Source organism: Lissotriton helveticus, chromosome 9, assembly GCF_964261635.1.
Source record: "Lissotriton helveticus chromosome 9, aLisHel1.1, whole genome shotgun sequence".
Lineage (NCBI taxonomy): Eukaryota > Metazoa > Chordata > Amphibia > Caudata > Salamandridae > Lissotriton > Lissotriton helveticus.
Window position 1 is genome coordinate 512,740,057 of NC_136070.1, and position 20,955 is coordinate 512,761,011.

Consider the following 20,955-nt stretch of genomic DNA (forward strand, 5'->3'; position numbering starts at 1 on the left):
TTTTCCAAACATACAGGTGTATAGTCTTGGTTGTTGTTCAGTTACCATTCTTAGGGTTGTGAAGAAACTGATATATCAAATTAGAACTTGGAACAATACAGGAAATTTAGCTGGCATCCACAATACTCACCAGGGTAAAGCTATTGTTGGTGGCTGAGTTTTCATATAACACTTCTCCTGTTTTATCACATATTTCTTTCAAATGCATAGTTTAGTTACCACCCTGGCATTCTTTGTGTTGTTTTCCATTCCAGAGAACTGAAAAGCTGGTTTAAAACCTTAGAAAGCTTCCGAGAATAATGCATGGCACTTTGGCGCAACTGATATACAAATAGTTCTTATCCAAAAAGTTGAGTTTGAACATAGTGTCCGGTGGATAAAAGTACATGGCTGTTGCCTAAACACCTACAAATGACAGTGACCGAGGTGACTAATCTAGTGCTAATGCTCTACTCTCTGCCTCATAACGTGTAGTGCCCCCAGTTTTCAGTGTGCCTCTGACAAAGCTGGTTTATTCCAAGGCCATTATTTAATGGCTACTTTTTGACATGCGCCGCCGATGGCGTACGTGTCAGTCGTGCGTACGTGGAAAGACTGATTCATCCCTTATTCTGTGAAACCTGAAAGTACTGACAGGATGTGCATGAGAGGCGCGCGAGTACTTTGCATGTTGAAGCTAATCTTCATTTTCTAAAAACGGGGGTATTAATAACTAGAGTTTATTTAAAAAAAAGTTGAATAATTCCTATTGGCTACAATTGTGTGATCTCATGCATACAGTTTGCCCGTGGAGCTACTCTATATGGCCAGTGTTGATCAGGGTAACTGCTTGGACAGTAGGTATTGTGTGGCCTAAGTACGACACAAAGCAGTCGACTATGTCTAGCCTAAGCACTAACCATTACGGTTTATGTGTCACATGATCATACATAAAAAAAAAAATATATATAGAGCCACAATCGATTGTATGTTTAAACAGCACAAACGTACTATGTGGATTTTTTTAGCAAAACAACATACAAATTCAATATGATAGAAGAAGGCAGCAAGGTTATAGTCGTGTTAGCAATCTTCAATAGCAACAATGGTACGTTCATATTAGCACAGACATACTATGCAGATTTTCAAGGTCTAAGCAAACCACATAAAAATTGCATATGATAGAAAAAAACGCACGGTCACAGTCATGTTAACAATCTTCAATAGGGTACATGTATATAAGGTGGTATTTATGTATTTACTAGCAGAACTAACTAAACTAACACAGTTGGGACCCTGTGTTGCTGGCATCGCCTATATGATGTGTAACAGAGTATATATGTGTTACATGGCGGCTGAGGGGAAGTAAAATACAAGACCCGGCCGGGGCTTGAGTTACAGTCTACTAATTTGTACATAGGTTTCTTCCTGTTCATTGTGGCCTTGGGTTATTGCCTCAATGGCTAGTATCCAACGGCATTCCTTGAAGTTAAGTTGGTTTGCGATGTTGCCGCCTCTCTGGTGAGGAATCACTTTATCAAGCATTATCCATTCCATTTGCTCGTGTGTGTGTCCCAGTGTAGAATAATGGTCTACCAAAGGTGCCCTTTGTACTTTGCATCTAATTCTACTTTGGTGTTGTAGAATTCTGTCCTTTACTTTTTGGGTAGTCTGGCCTATGTAGATCAGTAGGCATGGGCATCTTATTGCGTATTCACATGCTTTACAGCTGCCACGTCGTTGATGTCCAGTAATGGGCGGAAGACCTAACTGGGATCTGGTGTCTGGTGCAGGTGTTGATTCCAGAAAAGAAGTCACGGCGTAGTCTTTGGCATTTTTTGCCCGCTTGAATGAGAACATAGGGACTTCTGGTATTCCGATTTCTGGGCCTACAAGATTCCAGTATTTTTTGATTACTTTGTTTATTTCATGGCTTCTTGTATTAAATCTTTTTTTTTTAAGCATTAACAATTACACATCTTAACTGTTCAACTTGCACTTTTTGACTGTGCATAAACAGGACGTTTCAACTATGTGTTGTCCAGTGATTCTGCCTTTTATGTTTTTTCCCTATCAGTCCAAATCATTACTGGTCTCTGTGAAGCAAAGATGTATCATTTGTGTGGTGGCCTAACATTCCATTTCCAGTATGCAAATGCTTGTAGCAGGCTGCCTGTGAATCATACCTTAATCCTTTTGGATTTATTTAGCAGGTGAAATGCTAGTCAAACATTTATTTCAAATGTTTGATTTCCATTATATCTGATTTCCCTTAATGGATTTGATGATTAAATTATGTTACAAATTCTCTTTTAGGTGCATGCTATTTTCCCTGATGCTTCTGCCTATTTCTCTGAAGAGGAGTGGAAACCTTTACATAAATGGCAGAAGGACCTTTATAGGAACGTGATGATGGAAATTCACAAAGCCCTAATATCACTTGGTACGTGTCAGTACATTTATTGATCAAGGACATCTAAGTAGCTCTTTGTGATCTACTAATGGAATTGAGTTTGTACTCTTTAAGTTATTAAATTATTGCCTGAAGTGATTTTTATTGTAGTAGTAACGGTATCAATTTAAACTCATTCCTTCCCTAACTTTGATCTTCAACGTTTTATCTGCACTCACAGGTAAGTGAGCGATGATGTAGTTTATAAATATGATTTGTGTAAATATCTTACGAAATAGGCACTTTATAACCTCTTTATGTCATTAGCTAAGTGAACATCAACATTTAGTATAGGTTGGTGTTCTTAAATATTCAGGTGGAGTACTATACAATTTTGCAAGTCATGCCACCTCGAACATCTCCAATGTAGAAATGGCTCCTTGTTTACATTAAGTTCCATTTAGCTAAGCAAAGATTCTTGATTAAAATGTTGACATTTCACTATGCAGCTTATTTGGAGAGATAGGCTTGAATTTCATAAACGTGGTACATTACTCAAGGAACAGTTGGGAATAGGAAAAAGCAGCTAACACCCAACACATGACTCCAGTTACTCAGTACCAGGTAAAGAGGTTAACACAGAGCTTATAACATTGCCCCACGTCAGAAGTGACTAATGTTTTTTAACACCAGCTGTGTACCATAATCTAGGCAGAACATGATGGTAGTTTCAAATACCGTTTTTCTGCACTTAGATAGCAAAATAGGAAAGATTTTACTTAAGATTTTAGTGCCCGGAAATAGCCGCCTTAAAAGTTATGGTCTGGGGAGCTCGAGTTTGCTTGGAGTCAGAAATCACTTCCATGTTTCTCACTGTTTCTAGTATAATGGGCGTTTGCCCTGTGTTGTCTGTCCAATAGCTATCAGCCCAAATGTTGAAAATAATACTTACTGCTAGCATCTCTGTTTTGTCACAATCAAGTTGACGTTCATGCTGCTTTATCCACTCAGACATTGCAATGTAAACATTTTTGAAAATTCATCCGTATCTGTTCAGTCTCTTCATCTCATTAATTGCATGTCATCTAATTAGCCATACAATGTGAATCTCATATACAGATTAAATAAAGGGTGCCTTTGTCAATTGTCTGGTATAGATCGTCAAAGATGGCAGCTTAGACTGATTCAGTAGAATGAGCTGGTCTAAAACAAGATTGTGCAGCGAGGAAGAAGTTGTTTTCTGAATAGCATTGCCATTGAATGTTGACCAGTAGCAAAAGACAGAAGTGATATGGAGCTATAAAGGGAGGACATCTTAGGCTGAACTCCTGTATTTTGGTATATCCATAGTTAATAGCTGCAGGCAATATAATCAGTGATGTAAGTCTGATAGTTCCTCTGCTTATCTACAGGCATCAAAAGCAGTAGAGGGGACAAAATAGTCAAGCGTGATGAGACGAGAGCAATTCATATGCAGCCAAGCACAGGTATACCCCAGAACCACTACAGTAGAGACACTCTTGCGTTAACAAACAGACAAAATTACCCCACTTTAAACCTGGAAATCTCAAAAAAGGGACCAATTTAAAACTGTCATTGAGTGAGTATGTCAGCTGGTGACAAGTAAACATAAAATCTAATTTCCCACAAGCCTTTGAACGATGGGAGTCATTAACCAGCAACCCAGTATCCATTACTGTACAATATATTAGCCTAGTCTTGTCTAGTCTTGCCATTCACATCCGAATATGCTTCACCTCTAAATATTATGAGACATAACAAAAGACAAAGTCCACAGAGCATTTTGATTCCTAGTCAACAAGAATCCCAGGATTATATATGGTAGAAATGCAATATAGTAATACAGGCAGCATAACTTAACACTCTGTCATACAAGTTACATAATTCTATGATGCATGTTTTTCAAATTTGATTAATTTATCTTTTTCTTACATTTTGGTGTTTTTGGTGCCCAGTGTCTTACCAATCTGTTTTACAGAAGCAACGAAGTTATTGTTATTCTCAAATACATTAACAAAGTACCTACAGTGTCACCTGAAATGCCAGCAGGATACTGTTTTTTCCTGGGGTAGTAGTCTGTTCCTGTGAGCACCCATTAGTTGAGAAGAGTTTGAAGTTCATGAAGACAAAATAAGTCATCAAAGTGAATTCCAGAATTTATAGTTGATAAGTAAATACAAGTAGCTATACTCTGAAGTGACAAAATAGTAAAGAAACGTAGATCTGTATTTGAAAGATATACAGTAAAATCAACAAGCTGGCATACCCATGTTTGGAAAGGCATGCAGAAAGATCACAAAGAGGCAGAGGCTCAAACAGAGGAAACTGTTTCACTGAGAAATAGTGAAGCAACGCCTGCTTTATGAAATGAAGTGTAAGGTACAATTGTGTTGTTCAGTGGGAAAAATAAAATGGGTACACGAGAGCCAGAGAAACGTAAATCTTTAAAATTATACTTGGGTCTAACAGCAGAAACTGAGGGTGAGGGACCAGCCACACAAGAATTAAAAAATAACAGCTGGGGAGAGGTATTTGCCATTTTATTAATTGAGGGAGGCTGTCAGTAAGTTATGAAAATGATTTATAGTTGTCAAAATGGTTCTGCCCTTGTGTGGTCTATCAGATATGCAGTAGACCTGTGTGTGGACCTCACACAAAATTATGGAACAGGACATGCAAATTCCTGCTACTACGCAATTGATTGGTATATTTTATTCTATAAAACGTTAATTGTAAGTTCTTATGTTAACTGTTCTAATATACATTGCTCTGTTAACGTTGTGTCTGTTCTAATATGATCCCGTTTCAAACTTTGCCTGTGTGAACTGTTTAAGCAGTATGAAATGATTCTCATGTAAAGTGGTCTGACACCCTGCTGGGTTTTGTTCACGCTATATAAAACTGCAAGATAAATACATACAGCTGTAAAGCTCCTGGTTTTACTGCCATGGTTATACATAATATGATAAAATATTTTTCACACACTGCTGTAGCACAAATCATAGCAAGTCCACAATATATTATTATCGTAGATGGTCTTAGGATAAGACAGAGAGGGGTTTGTTTGTGTTTATGTTGGTAGCTTATAACCCACGTATAACCCACTTATAACGAGAAGAACAGGCACTGTAGTCCAACTTGACGTTGTGTACAAATACTAAATCATTCGCATAGTAGAACATAAAAATACAATCACCTCTTATTTGAGTGGGACAGCAGTTTGTTTCCTGAAAATTTGGCAGATACGATACTATTTAAATAATCTTGGTACCAGGATTGAACTCTGGGAGAGCCCCTTTATAGTCAGTATCATTTGATAAAAACACCCACGTTGGAGTGCTGTATCCTGGCCCAAGTATCATCATGTAGCCTCCAATGAAACAACTGGGATAGAATCGCTTTCAAGGCAAGCAATGTACTCTCCATTTTTAAAAGACCTGCTGTAAACTGCAAAACCTGCATCTTTTATGTGTGTTGCTTCTGAAACCAACATAGGTAGTGCAATTGTGATGCTATTAATGGCATGTCCTATTTTGAATCCCATCAGAGTTTTTAGGTCGAGCCTAACGTGCGCGCATTTGCTGCTCTAGGACAACAACTTCTTAGAATCTCTCTGTGCATGTGTTCATTTTTACATCGCGCTTTCACCTAGGGCGGCGCATGTTCATTTTTACATCGCGCATTCACTTAAAGTGAAAGCGCAATGCTAATATAAACAAGTGGCTGCCTTTGCATAATGGCAAGAGCTTGTTTAACCTGTCTCTTACACATATTGGGTTGCATATTTAACACAAGTCCCCATGTTTGCCTATTGGAGCTAGTGATGTCTACCACCCACAGAATGATTCCTTAGGGGTGCACACTTTCGGATTATATATATTTTAATGTGTTTCCTGAGTACCCAGAGTTTGATATCTAAACATTTTCATCTATAGTTGATATGGCTGCACCTCCTGCCTTTCGATTTCCAGTGCGATTGAAAACAGGCCGGTACGTCTTGTCATGGCACCTGCTTTCAAGTTTCACCCTCGTGCGCCTTTAAGTTTATCACCACGGCGCCCCAGGGCCGGTCATCGGCGCTGCAAGGACGCCATATGTGAATCCTTGAGCCCCGGGAGCCTACGCGCTATTGTTAATACGTTCCCCGTGTGGCTGTCCCCACACCTCACTACCCAACACTCGCCCCTTTGGGATTGCGGTCTTTATTTAGGCATCCTGTGTGTTGGTATCCTCTTATCAAGCCAATTATTGGCTTGCGGACAGCGCGTCATGCCATTTTAATGCACTCCCCTTGTGGACTTCATGCGCAACACTACCTATCTTCTTTTCAGGTACCCCGTAGATCTCACCATGAAGCCGCTGTTACATGCGTCGACCGATGCCTCGCATTGGCTTGCATATGTGTTGCGGTCAGACACCGCGTTATAGTCAACAGTGTAGTCTTTTTTTGCCCTCTGCTGCTTTCAGGTACATCATCCATGCAGGTGCAGCTGTATTTAATTACCGCATGCCCTGCTGGATTGTCTGCACACAAGAACTCACGCCAGTGCTTCGGACTGTGTTTTCCACCCCCCCAGTGAGCGAGCGACTCTCCTGTTTGGCGCTTGTAATGTTCATTCAACTTCGTAAGCACTTGTGTGAAATCTGTAGCACTAGTGTCCAAATAATGCACTGCAACTCTTTAGCTAGTAAACCATGCTGTTCGTCCTATGTACCTTGCTGATTATTTTGGAAGGAGGAAATTAAAAAAAGCAGTTTTAGCGATGTTCTCAAACAGCATGTCTTAATTTTCTACACTGCAAAATATACCTGCTTTTATGAAAAATTGAATATTTTGTTAAACACTATTTTATTTATTTATTTTAGAAGTTTTATATAGCGCTGGCTAGACCCGTGGGTATTAGAGGGCTTTACAAGTTAACATTCAAAGCTTGCAAACCACCTTAGTTTCACATTTTACTTCAACTGAATCTTGCATTTTTTAATACTTTTATGGCTCTTGTAGTTGTCCACAACATGCCTTCCATATTGTTTATTCCACCACCAATACCATACAACTAACAACTGTCCAAGCCAATATGTCTGCCCTTAACGTCTTATCAAGCGTAAACAATATTTCTACTTTAATGTCACACAAAACCTTGCCGGTTCTTGTTCTGTGTTGCAATTAAATGGCCAAAGACGTGCCTGTGATGCAACCCCCCTCCCCCCCCCCAATACAAGCTAGTGCCCAGGGGCGTAGCTTCCATTGGTGTTGCAGGTGCAGTGCACTGGGGCCCTGAGGTAAGAGGGGCCATTGAATCCTGCTTATTACAGCCAGGGGCCCATTTCTGTCCGTGCACTAGGGCCCATGTCACACGTTCTAAGCTATTGGATTGTCACTTCCATGGTATTAGTCAAAAGTAATAGTTTTAGACATAAACATTTCCCCACCTGCAATGTACTGACAACACTGGCATGAGTGAAGTAAGAAATGGCAGTGTCCTGTTCACTGTATGTACAGCCTATATTGTGTATGTGGAGCAGCTGTCTGTTCAGTCACTCCTACTTGTTTTTTTAATTGAATACATTCTAAACTGAATGTCCTCAATGTTGTCTCGGTGTCCACTCTCGAGTAAAACGAGGCACAGTGAAGTAAAGTTATTTGACCGTGACATAGTTTTGTCAAGCAGGGAAGTTAAGATTTGGAAACGGTTTCCCTGATAACATATTTTTTGTTCAATCCCTGGTTTAATGTCTTCTTCACTGTTCCTTGACCTTGACTTGCATTAGTACACTGTGTTTTTGCACATAACAAATTTCCCATATTAGTTGAATTGGACCAAGCACACAAAATGTCAAAACGTCTTTCTTGTAGTAGGTTGTGTGAGGCAGGCAACTGTTTTTTCGTTAAAAATCACTGCTGCCCTCTCACTTAAAGAGTAAAGTGTGAGAGGGTCAGCGCCTCAGTGAAACAAGCATTGGCATAACCAATAGGTCTCGTCTTTGGGACCTTATAAGTGTTTAGCCATGCAACAGTTGTTGTTGCACCAAAGATATTGTGCTGCATAATTAAATACTTATAAGGTCCCAAATGGCAGACCTATTGGCTATGCCAATGCTTGTTTTCTTTTCCTCTAGGGCCCAGGCAAACACCAGGGAGAGCAATATATTTCACAAGGAGTTTTCTCTCATTTTTTAATCATTCCTAACGCACTTCCTCAATAGAGACTAACATACGCCCACACCAGGATTACCATTTTGCAGAACGTCATCAAAAACGTGTTTAAATGATTTTGGCCCAAAGCAGAGGATTGATTTTTCAGTCATCTATGAGAATGCCACTTGACTGTGTTGCCTCGGAGGACCTACCATCACAGATGATTTTTTATACTTGTGTCTGGGAAATAGTGTAACAAAGTAGCTGTAGCTGACTACCAGAATCAGTTGAAGCTTACAGATCTTCTACGTGTTTGCACCAGTCTACTTCCTTCGATTTAAGGTGTGAGTTCTGCAGATTCGAACAGTTTAAATAAAAGGCAAAGCGACTATGGCACATTTCTTTTTGGCTATACAAATCAGAGAAGCCTAGAGTTGCATTGAAAGCTAGCTGAACTTGCGGAAGGAACTGGGCATGCCATTCACACATCTTTGCTATTTATTTAAAGGTTGCATAATGTAGTAAATTACTTCTCTACTGTTCTACATACTTCTCTACTGTTCTCCACTGAATAGAATGTACCGTGACATCATAGAATGCCTGGGTGTCTCTCTGGCTCACAGTGTCAGTTGGTCAACTCAGGCTGAGCTGCTTGGAGCTTGCTCCTGGTGGGGCTACATCTGTACCTCCTATCTTCTCCTACTCATCTATCCTAGAAGAGTGCTACAATAAAGGATTATCTAACCATACAGCTGGACTGTGTATCTTGGCAGTTCGGGCTGGACTGTTCCCATGAGGCACAGAGTCAGACTGATTTGCATATAGCCATGTCTGAACTGGGGTGGCAGAGTGGGCTAAAGAACGGTGATGGATTAAACCCAGATCTTTTGACTGGGTGTGAGTGTTTGATTGATTCAGATGCCCAGTCCATCACCACCCCCTTTTGTACCGCTTTTGGCCGCCATAAGTGTGGCAGGGTATGCTCAGACGTGAGTCCCTTGCTCACTTTGCCACTGGATTCTAGCAAGCCGGGCTGAAGACGGCTGGAATGCCAGAAACCGGTCCTCGGAAGCTTGTTTCCGGTCCAGGGAAGGCATGGCTTGGCAGTTCGGGCTGCACTGTTCCCATGAGGCACAGGGTCAGACTGATTTGCATATAGCCATGTCTGAACTGGGGTGGCAGAGTGGGCTAAAGAACGGTGATGATTAAACCCAGCTCTTTTGACTGGGTGTGAGTGTTTGATTGATTCAGATGCCCAGTCCATCACCACCCCCTTTTGTACCACTGAAAATGTATACAGCACTCATTTTTTGGCTTGAAAAGTGATTAGTTTAAGTCTGAGAAAAGCAATATTTCAATGTCTTCAAATTGTCCCTTACCTGAAAAGTTTAATTTGGATGCTAGGAAGTGTGAATTGTGCCTGTCTGTACCCAAGGAGATTCCGATTAGAGGAGCACCTCCCTGCCACAGCAGGCTGGGCTTAAGGTCACTTGGCTGTTATATATGTTTTCTATGGGTTGTTGCATCTGTTGCTGTGATTGGTTGCTAGGACTAGTACTGCTATTGGACCAAGGGCCTAGGGTTTGAGTTATGATTAGCTGTTTGGGCTAGGGTTCTGAGTGGCTACTAGGGCTAGGATTTACTATTGAACTTTGGGATTAGGGCTTTGATTGGCTGTAGGGGTTATGGCTGGGATTGGTTAATAGCGGCAGGTCTCCCATTGGCTCTAGGGTTTAGACTTAAAATTGCCCTATTGGCCAATGGAACCATTGGCCAATAGGGCAATTTTAAGCATATGGCTCAGGGCGTCTCAGCCCAGGCGTCAAGGCTTAGGGCAGAGAGAACAAGGGCAGTTGCCTGTTTGGGCTGGTCTGAGTGGTCAAGGGTAGTAGCCTGTTTGGGCCTGTTCGGATAGGGCCTAGGGCCAGAGATGCTGCACAGTTGTCGCTTATGAGGTGCCACCCTAAGCCCTCCAAATCTGTCAATATCCAAACACTTTATCAGCAAAGACATTCTACTCATTCACCACAAACAAACCACATACAGATTTCAATATGTTTTGAAATCAACCACTACAAAACCCCACAACCACACCTACACACAATTCTACCCCAACTACAACACTACTGCTCCTGCATTCGCACACAAAACACAACTCTGTCCTATACCACTAACACATCCACACATCACCAACACCAATACAACATAAAGCCACATTATACATAACTTTAATGCATCCAGACACACACTCCCTGTTGAAAGAAAATACCAGCTCTGTCCTCTACTTGCTCCCAACAGATCCCCTTTTATCATGACAAAACCATACTCAGCCTCTCATCACACCATCCACTTACACCCACCTCCTCTTTTTACCAATTACACGCAACCATACAATCCTTACACGCTACTCCACCACACATATTACCTATTCCAGTGATCAAATCTAACACAAACACTCATAATTCTTGTCCATTCTCTCTTACACTCAACATACTCTTCTCCAAAACATATCACCACCCCTGTTCTTTTCAAATACCACTCACTAGCAGTACTCCACATACAAATCTTTCACAAAAACCACTACATCAATATCTCCCCCTCTACTCCACGCAAAGCAAAACACACATCTCAAAATATTATATTCCTCATATATATATTCCCTTACTATGTAATCATGTATCTATATATTTAATATTTTAGTCCTATTGTACATGCAAAACAAATTTCTCTCAAACTTTACTCTGTCCTATCATCACCCTACATCTCTATCAATTTATCCTCTATCTTCACTCTCTCTCATCTCAAACCGCTTTTACTACAATGATCTCCAAAATAACCCTTCCTAGACTCCTCCCTTCTCTACCCCTCCTGGCTCACCCCACACATCAGTGTACAATATTATCTCCCAAACAACCCTACTGAATTCTACCTCATGTTATCTATCCTTTGACTCATTCCAAACCTCATTTTTCTACTCTGATTCTCTTTCTCCCTTTCTACAGGCTCTTCCCTCCTCCATTTCTCCCTTACTCATCCTAGACTTCAATTTACTACTATGCTCTCCCAATTAACACTTCTGGTATTCTTCCCTCGAATATCCCTCCATTACTCTATTCAATCCAACTAACAGACTCACATGTCCTCTGGTCAAATTAACTCGTACCTCTGTATACTAATACTATACTCCTGTTTCCCTATTCTAATCCTTTTGGGTTTCAAAGTAGTGTGCTACTCGCTGAAAAGTGGTTCAACGCCTCATCAGGGTTAGTAAGCTCTATATAAATACATTTACAATTACATCCTAAAGTTTGACTGTCATGGACTGTCCTATAACCCCCAATCGGTTCGATTAGAAATATTTGTCTAACAAGGTTAATGAATATCTATGTTTTGGATTTAAGGTATGAATATTATATAATTAGTTCACTTTTTCTGCTGGACTAGCAGTTATTTAAGAGGTGACAATAGTCTGTTGATAGCTCTGTGGTAGTTATCACTCAGAGAATGTACTGCATCTTGTTTTTCTTTCTCCTTATAATAATCCCATCCTGGGTCCTCAGCTGTATTCTCTACCCTTTCTCTTAGTGGGGCTCTTGCGCATATACACTTTGTGAAAAAGGCGTGATAGATGGGCGCTCTAACTTCGAGGAGGTTTTCAAACTGTGCCTCCGGTAAGTATGACGTCCTCCATCGAGAACTGATTCGCTATCTAGGCAAGAGTTTACACACTTGCATCCGTCTTGAACTCGGGCCACCTCATGTCCATTAATTTTTTCACTATCTTGTACTTCTCACCTCACTTTCTCCTATACAATCCTTTCCATTCTCCTGTAGCCGTGTCCTCCCTTTTATTTTTTTTAAATCCAGCTCACTATACCCAAGCCCTCACTCTTGAGTTTCTTCTCTACTGACAATTAAGAAAAACAAACAGCCACTATATAATTCTCTGTGCATAGCACTAGATGACATTGAAATGTTACTTTTTTGAGTAACCATCTTGCCATGTGTGGGATAGTTTTACCAGCCATATGCATGAGGACGACCAAAGAGTTGTATATATTTTGAAGGAAATGGGAAGCCATTTTACATTGGTCTTTAAAAATTGCACAAGCTCATACCAGCTAATGCCTGCTGTTGAGTCTGCACATACGCCATTTTGACTCCCTTCCTTGACCTGAGGTTAAAGATTATGGAGTGTTTATCATCAGACTAAAACTGCACCTGACCATAGGCACTTGCCTCTGTGGTAATCGCAGTCTTATTATTGACATCAAACACCTGCAGGGTGGGTGCTCAGCAGATGCCTTTTGTGCACTGCTTACCCACACAGTTGTGGTCCATTGGGGTGCAAATCCGCAAACGCTGGAATAAATTGAGTCGCCAATGTTAGAGAAAAAATAAAATGTGAAGAAGTTGCTCCACACAGAGAGCATCAGAGAATTATATATGTGAAAGAACAGTGCAGGCCTATGTTCAACAGTGATGCAAGACGGGTGAAGAGTTCACTGAAAAATAGAGTGCATGATCAGCACGATCTTAGTTAAATGAAAACCCATGTTTGCAAACCTAAAGGAATTTAAGATCACCGCACACAAGCACGTATTCTGTTTTCTCAGTGATTAAAAACGTGACTTGAAGAATAAGGGCAAAAGGTAAAGTTAGCCAAGAGTGCACAGAATTTGATATGAATGGAAGCAGAACAATAAAATACACATGCATACGAAAGAGGTAAATACATGGTACTCTAGATGGCCGCTGGGCAAGAGCTCCCCAGTGAAGCTCCGGGGCTTGGGATCACAAGTTTGTGAAAATCCCTGTCAGTGCCCCCCATCCACCGTCATTCTTGTCGCCCCGTCACAGATGAATACTTCTATTTTGCTACTTTGCAAACTGAGCATCCAGCGGACCAACGACTACTGTAAACGAGCATTATTTGGCAAAACCCTACCTGAAGCCTGCTGGTCAAGTTGATACTCATACGTGGCCCTCTGACGACTCCTCTGAGGTTTCGGGGGCCGGAACGTGTCTGATTCTGAATCCCGCTGCTGTATTCTCTGGATGTGTCCTCTTCTTCGTTGGATATCACACTGAGCTCTATGGTCTTTGTTGATGATCTTGCGTTGATCAGTCACTAAGTGGTAATCACCCTCCTCCCACCGCCATGATCGGGGATGTGGAAGGATCTCAAGGGCTGCTGGCTGGGCATCGCATGGATTACTCGAGGTTGTGAAAGTGAGCTTGGGGGCACTGGCTCCGGCACCCCTGATCGTCTCATACCTCCAAGGCAGCGTCGGGGAACCCTGGGTGTTGGGAGACGAGTCCCCCCATCCCTCCCCCTGGCTGCGGAGATCCTGTAGGCAGATTCGGGCTCTGGAGCAGCGGACTGCCATCGCTCTGTGCTCCGTGGACGTAAGGAGATGAGTCTCATGATGTAGGGCTGCTGAGAGCGGTCCTGCTGCTTCATTCGCTTAGGTTGCTGAGCCTGGGGCTTGTGTCATTTGCAGCCCTCGCTTATCTTGACTGGCCCGGGGGTTGGGGGGCAGTTACCGTTGTGGGTAGCTCAGTTCCAATGGTTTGATGCCTCTCTAAGGATCGGTGGATATACTCAGCATGGCATCCCGCCTCAGACCCGATGTTTTATCAATTGGATGGTCCACATTGCCGGTGGGATTCCTAGAGCACATGGTTGGTTTCGGTCTGGGAGCTCCGTTCTGGAGTGACCTGGAGGCTCTCGCTCATTGCCACCTGTAAAGCCCTGGGGGCCTGGATGTCCCCCCCCCCCCTCCCGGGTCACTACCGCATTTTGCCTGGATCTGGGGAAAGGAGGTCGGCTAACTGGGGGGGGGGGGCATGATTGAGTGGCCCATTATGGCGTTGGTCGGCATACAAGTGTGACCAACCCTTCATGCTCGCCACCTGAAACTGTTTAGGGTCTCACGTTAGGATCCTGCTTTGTTAGGGTTGTGGATTCCACCCTTGGCGCCCATTTTGTTTGAAAGTCTGTTGTCTTTAGGTGGTCGCTCCCAGCCACAATACTTGATGCTCTGCATTGCAGTGAAATAAAAAAAGGACATTCTCCACTCCACACATCTGGTGGCCATCTTGGAGTGGAACTCCTCCTCTCTCGACAATCTCTATCCTGCTAAAATATAAAACTAAAAAGTCTTGTTCCCAAGGAGTCACCTTTGCATTACTTCCCAGCCTTAAATTGACTGTAATTGTAATCCTAACTGTAATTATAATCTGTTTCTGTTTTTCCAATTTGCTACTCCTTGATAATCTGTTTTTCATGAGGAATTGCTACTAGATATGGGGAATCTACTAATGTTGTGTGGCGTTTTAGGCTCCGAGTGAATTTTCCCGATTCATTCCCTTATATATGTACAATTCACATTGCCCTAATATAGGCATAGAAATCAAGTCCTTATTTAGACATAGCCCATGCAGACCAAATACAGGCATGGCTACTTCCACCCGTACCAAACGTCACAACGATTTCTTGGAAAATCAGCTTAAGCAGTTAGGGACCTTTCCTTGCTTGAATATTGATTTGTCCAAGAACTCATGTGCTTTTCAAGGAACAACTATTCCCTAGGGGTTCTTTCCTGACGTTATTATGCCTGACTTTACGTCAAACTATGGCATTCCTAGACACCTTCAAGGTATAAATATACCATCACTTGCTCTAGCAAGACACGGTGGTTCGGAGCATTTCGACTATCTACTTGCCCGACGCAGCTCGCTACAGCAAGTGCCGAAGGAAGCCGACCCTCCAGCTGACTGATTAAGAGGCTGCCTTTCTCTCGCCGAGAATCCAGCTACCAGACCTCCTTCATTCACAACCAAGGTATGGAGCTGATTAGAACCTAGAGAAATCTTGGATAGATTCTTGGCAAAGAAAACTAAACCTATGCTACACAATACTTACTTCTTCCCGCGTACTAGACTTAGGTTAGGTACATTGGGGTAGGCGTATTTTAGAAGCACCAGTTGAGTATTTTTAGTCATTGTTATTGTTACTTATGTATGTATTTTTATATAGTTTAGAAACCATACAATGCTCTTACATTATTATTTTATAATATTGTTCTTGCTGTACACATTATACTTTGCAGTCTACATTACGATTGTAGCAGTTCACTTTTCTTGCATGAGAAAGAAGACTGTTCAATAAACCTTTTATTGTCTCTCTATTTCTCTGCAACTCTGTAGAAACGAAGCATGCACGATTGACTGAGTGAAATACTTATCTATTGTTTCCGCGACTCTAGAGATATATTTCTTATTCTTGGGAAACAAAGTTGTCATGTTTATGCAGTGGTCAGAAACTAATCCCTTCTTGTGAATTTGAGAAAGTTTCTAGTGACCTCTGAGATAGCTGGCACTCACTATTAAGTTTAATATATTAGATAGAGACCCAGTCGTCCTCAGTCCTACATCTAATCTATAGGATATATTATTCCAATGCGGAGAGTCTTTTGGGAATATAGGAACTACACTACATGGCGACCAAGTTTGGTAAGGCACTAATTTAAAGCTAGATCCTAAAGTAACTCAGTCGTGCTTTTCTCAGAAATCCCTTTTTCCCGTAAAATACTCCAATAGGCATCTGGAGTGGGTAAAAGGATAACAAATCTGCCATAACTGAGTAGGACGAAAATCCTATGTATTAGTTTTTGGTTTGTTCAACGTTGAAGGATACAGTGTTCCAAAATATTGTGCACCTTATCTTTGTTTCCTTGAAACTTGCTCTGCAACTTTCATTAAACAATGTCGGTTAACGGGGACAACAACGCAACTGGTGGAGCTGCAGCAGATGCAGCCCAACCAGGCTTTGACGTTACAGGTTTCCAAGAGACCGATGTGGATGCTATAATCACCCCTGAAAATTTAAGGAAAGCCATCACTATAAAACTTATAACAAATGGCCTATCATCAAGAGGTGGTAGGGTAATTTTTGTAATAGAGGCACATGAATATCGTCAGACAGAGGTATTCTATTCATGGATTATCTTCCCTGAAGCAAATCCAGTATCACATGTGTTTCACTTCTACAAAGAAGAGGAACCTCCAACGGAATACATTCCTTTCGGGGATATATAAAATCCACTAACTTACCAAGAGCATGCGCTCTGGTTTAAAGGCGTCCTACAATATCAAAATCACATTAACGGGCTCCGTCCACTAGGTAGACCAGGAGCTACATGGCCAGTATTAGCCAGCTATACACCACATCCTGCCATTGAAGAAATGTCAGGTGTGGAACTATTAGTTCAACTAAAACAACTAATAAAAATACATAGACAATTGGTTAAATATATCATGCGGACTCTAACAGGCAACCTCCTATAAGGATTCCACAACACACCCCTTACCAGGGGAACACAAATAAAATCACACCACAGACTCTACAATCAGTCACTGGTAAATTACCCGCAAAAAGGGAACAAATTCCATTCTGGATAGCTCAAAAAATTACCCAAATCGAGGCAGTATTTCCTGATACTACCCCTCATGACAAACACAGGATTTTAACAATCTGTTTACCAATGGGGATTGCACCACACCTGGAGGACTGCGACACTTGGGGTACAGTCTTTGCTGCAATCTACACCAAAACACATGGTGTTCTGTCTATGGCAGTAATACCAGACGTCCTGAAACAGATTCAAAATGAATACGGGGCAGAGCCTGCTTTAAATCTAGGTATGAAATTACGGAAAGATTTCAAACAGGTCTCAACAATAATATTAGCCAATATTAAAGTTGAAGCAGCATCCGTGGCGATCCGCCAAAAGCTAAGAGAATTTGATATAACTGAGCAACCACAAGAACTAGCCAGAATAATCGAAAAATCCTATTAAGAACTAGGTAGAGACAGTTTGGGTGGTAAACCAGTGAAACCCCAACTAACTGAAAGTCCTGAAAAGGTCTTTATAAAAAACACTCTCACTCTTCCTAAAAAGAAGTGGGAGAACACTAAACAAAATTCTAAAGAGAAGCGTTCTCAATCCCGAGGTAGGTCTCCTCAAAAGGTGCCCTCCTAAAGGAGAAATCAGAAAGAAGAGGACGGTCAGAACAAAACGAAGAACGCGTGAAGTCCAAAGACGAGCAACACGTTCCAAAAAATAAGAGAACTCAATTCACCAAAAAGAAGGTAGCAGGTCTAAAAATCAGACATGCCGAGGATCTTGAGGACACAACTCAAGAACGGGGAATGGGCTCAGACAATGTTGGGCAGCGCAGCAGAAGTAACAGTAGCTCGCAAGATCTTGAAGGATCATCTGGACACAGTGGACTTGAATGAGTACATCCAAGCTGAAACTGCTGATACCAGAGTTAGTGTCCCACACAAGTTCTATGAAATAACACTCCGGATGGAGGGGGCTATAACTAGGAAAATAAGAGCACTCTTTTGGGAGAAGCTCTCTAAGGGTTATGACATTCTTCTAGCTGAACAAGACTGGCCACCTGAATTTGTCAGGGAGTGCCCACATGGCGAAGACATCATTCTACAATCATATTCCAATTCATAAAAAAATATACTTATGCCAGGAAATGAGCAGTAGCCCAGGCTCCTGCATTATACAAAAATCATTTAGGATGAGATGAGGATTCTCCTCAACATAAAATCCAGTTAAAAACTCAACCAACTGCACAAAGGCAGTACCCAGTTAAGCAAGAAGCTGAAAAACAGGTCCGGGAGATATTCGATCAACTTGAATACCAAGGGGTGATTGAAACATGCACCTCGTCCATGAACAATCCTTTGTTTCCTGTCCCCAAACCAGACAATACATATCGTCTAGTTTTGGATTACAGACATTTAAACTCCTGTTGCAAAACCTTTGCAGTACAAAATGCACACAGTGCAGCACTAATGAATTACATTGTGCGTAAAAAACATAAAACAACATTAGATATTTCTAACGTTTTTTTCTGTCAAAGCATTGCACCAGAAAGTAGGAATTTGACCGCTTTCTCAACCATGGGGACACATCGTCAATTCTGTCGTCTCCCCCAGGAATTCAAGAATAGTCCAGGGTTACTTTCAGCCAGAGTAACCGAGTTACTACAAATGTACGATGATGAAGCATTATCATATGTCGATGACATCTATCTAACAGACGGTGACTTGGATAGGCACTTGAACAGGGTGAACACCATAATATTGGGCTTCGCCTCTGAGGGATATAAATTCAATTAAAAAAAATCAAGAATTGCCCACCTCAACGTCCTTTTCCTATGATATGAGTTATCAAGTGAAGGCAAAAGCCTGGCAGCCAACTTTTTAGACAAGTGTGCGCTGCTCCAACCTCCAAAAACGCTGAAAAACGTAGTCAATTCTAGGTTTCCTAAATTTTGTAAGAACATACATTCTAAATTACGCAGAAAGGGTAAAACCTCTCTACGAACTAATCAAACTTGATTTTAAAACAGTTAATTGGACTCAAAAACACACAGAAATTCTACGTTCAGTGCAAACAGACATGTTAGCAACAACACATTTACAAACACGTGTAAACATACGCAACCTAGTGATCCGAATCATTCCAGGAAGATGCGGATTCACGTACTTAACCTTTAATGAAGGAGAAAAAGTATCTATTGCTTATAAGTCACACTTGTACACACAAGCAGAAATTAAATTCACTTCTACAGAAAAAATTCTGACAGCGGTTCAAACTGCAGTAGCAAAAGAGAGAGCCCTCGCACAGGGTAAGCGCATAATGGTCGTTACTCCTGTACCTGCCTTAGAGGCAGTGACAAAAGCGAGCATTCCAAATGCAAAGGCTTTACATCCGAGATGGATACAATGGGTTAATTCTCTTGCTGCAACAAACGTTAAATACAAACAAGAATGTCCTCTGCCCACTGAGATTCTGCCTCTAGAACAGTACAGATGTATAATTTATACAGACGGTTCAGCACAACCTACAATTGGAGGTAAACAAGCTTATAGTGCTGCATGCGCAATCGTTAAAGGTCACTGGCGTGATGGTAAATTCCGACCTATGGTAACTAAAACACAATCTCTAGGAGATTGTACAGCTCAGCGAGCTGAACTACAAGCATTCAAGATGACGCTTGAAAATACTGATCGCGAATTCCCCACACTCATAGTGTGCGATTCCTATTACTGCGTTCAATCTTACAATCTTACAATGAATACTTGCAGAACTGGATTGAAAACGGTTTCAAAGATGCGAAAGGTGGCACAATTAAGCATACGTTGCTTTGGGAACAGGTAGTTCAGTTACGACAAGAACTACAAAAAGCTCACGTGCTCCATACACTGAGTCATCAGCGTGATGGTGTTCACGTTGCAGGGAATTCATTGGCTGATGAAGCCGTGAAGGCAGCTGTGCAAACGGCTTCCACAGCTGCAATCACTCGTTCAAAAATGAAAATAGACGGTGAAATAATGCAAGCTGCCAATGCTTCAAGCGAAACAGTGCTAAAACATTGCAAAAGGCTTTCCACTCAAATACTCATACATAACTGATGCAAATAATGTTCCTTTTGCTTGAATCCCTGGAGTGGGGGATAGAGTAATTCCAAACATGGAACATAGATTGGGACTAATTGTAGCAGCACATTAAGGGCTTGCCTCTGCACACGCAGGTGTTTCCGCTCCAGTATCATTATTAAAACAGAGATACTGGTGGCCGCGCATGAGGAAGCAGACCAGAAACTATGTTTTGAAATGTGAAATCTGCCAGAAGATGAAAGTCTCTACAGTGAAACGTCCTGCCCAGATGCCCCTGTTAATTTCAGATAAACCATTAGTTTGTGTTTACCTAGATCACTGCGGTCTCTTACAGAGGGATGGTAACTATAAATATATCATGATCGCAGTGGATTCATGCTCAAGATTCATTTGGATGTGGCCCCAGTGCTCGGCTGACACCCAAACTGTTATAAAAGATTTGCGGCACATACGCAGTTGGCACTCTATATTCTGACCAGGGTCCTGCGTTTAGCTCAAAAGCTTACAAGGAGTCCATGGCCAATCTGGGCATTGCATCGCAGTATTCTAGTCTATTCCATCCTGAGGGAAATTCGGTTGTGGAGAGAAAAAACCTGGACATAAAGCAATCGATAACAGCTAGGTTGTTAGGCTCGGGTGGCGAGTGGGTTAAACATCTAATAGGTGTCCAACGTAGTCTTAACAATCTGCCGAGAAGTTCTCTAGGGGGAATCCCTCCATATGAAATCCTTTTTGGAACTAGAATGAATGTGCAGGACCTTGATCGTTACACTTCAGTGGTAGAACAAAAACCTTTTGATATCAAAGACCGTTTGGCTGTTTTGCAGGACTTAAATGAAATAAGAAAAAATCAAAGCAATGTATTCCTGAAACCAACGACCACTGAAGAGAAACCACTCATCCCAGCAAGGCATGCCTGGATTCCAAAGATTG

At 41.6% G+C, this 20,955-nt stretch overlaps 1 protein-coding gene across 2 annotated transcripts in view; it reads left to right on the forward strand.

Annotated features, from left to right (window-relative positions):
- LOC144781485 (uncharacterized) overlaps nt 1-20,955 on the forward strand; it is a 126,944-nt gene that overhangs the window by 14,079 nt on the left and 91,910 nt on the right. Inside the window, exon 2 of one of the 2 annotated variants that reach the window (XM_078660361.1) lies at nt 2,296-2,422. In XM_078660361.1, the coding sequence (XP_078516487.1) occupies nt 2,296-2,422 (127 nt within the window). Of the gene's footprint in view, nt 1-2,295; nt 2,423-20,955 lie in introns of those variants that run through there. The other variant, XM_078660362.1, reaches the window with a different exon arrangement.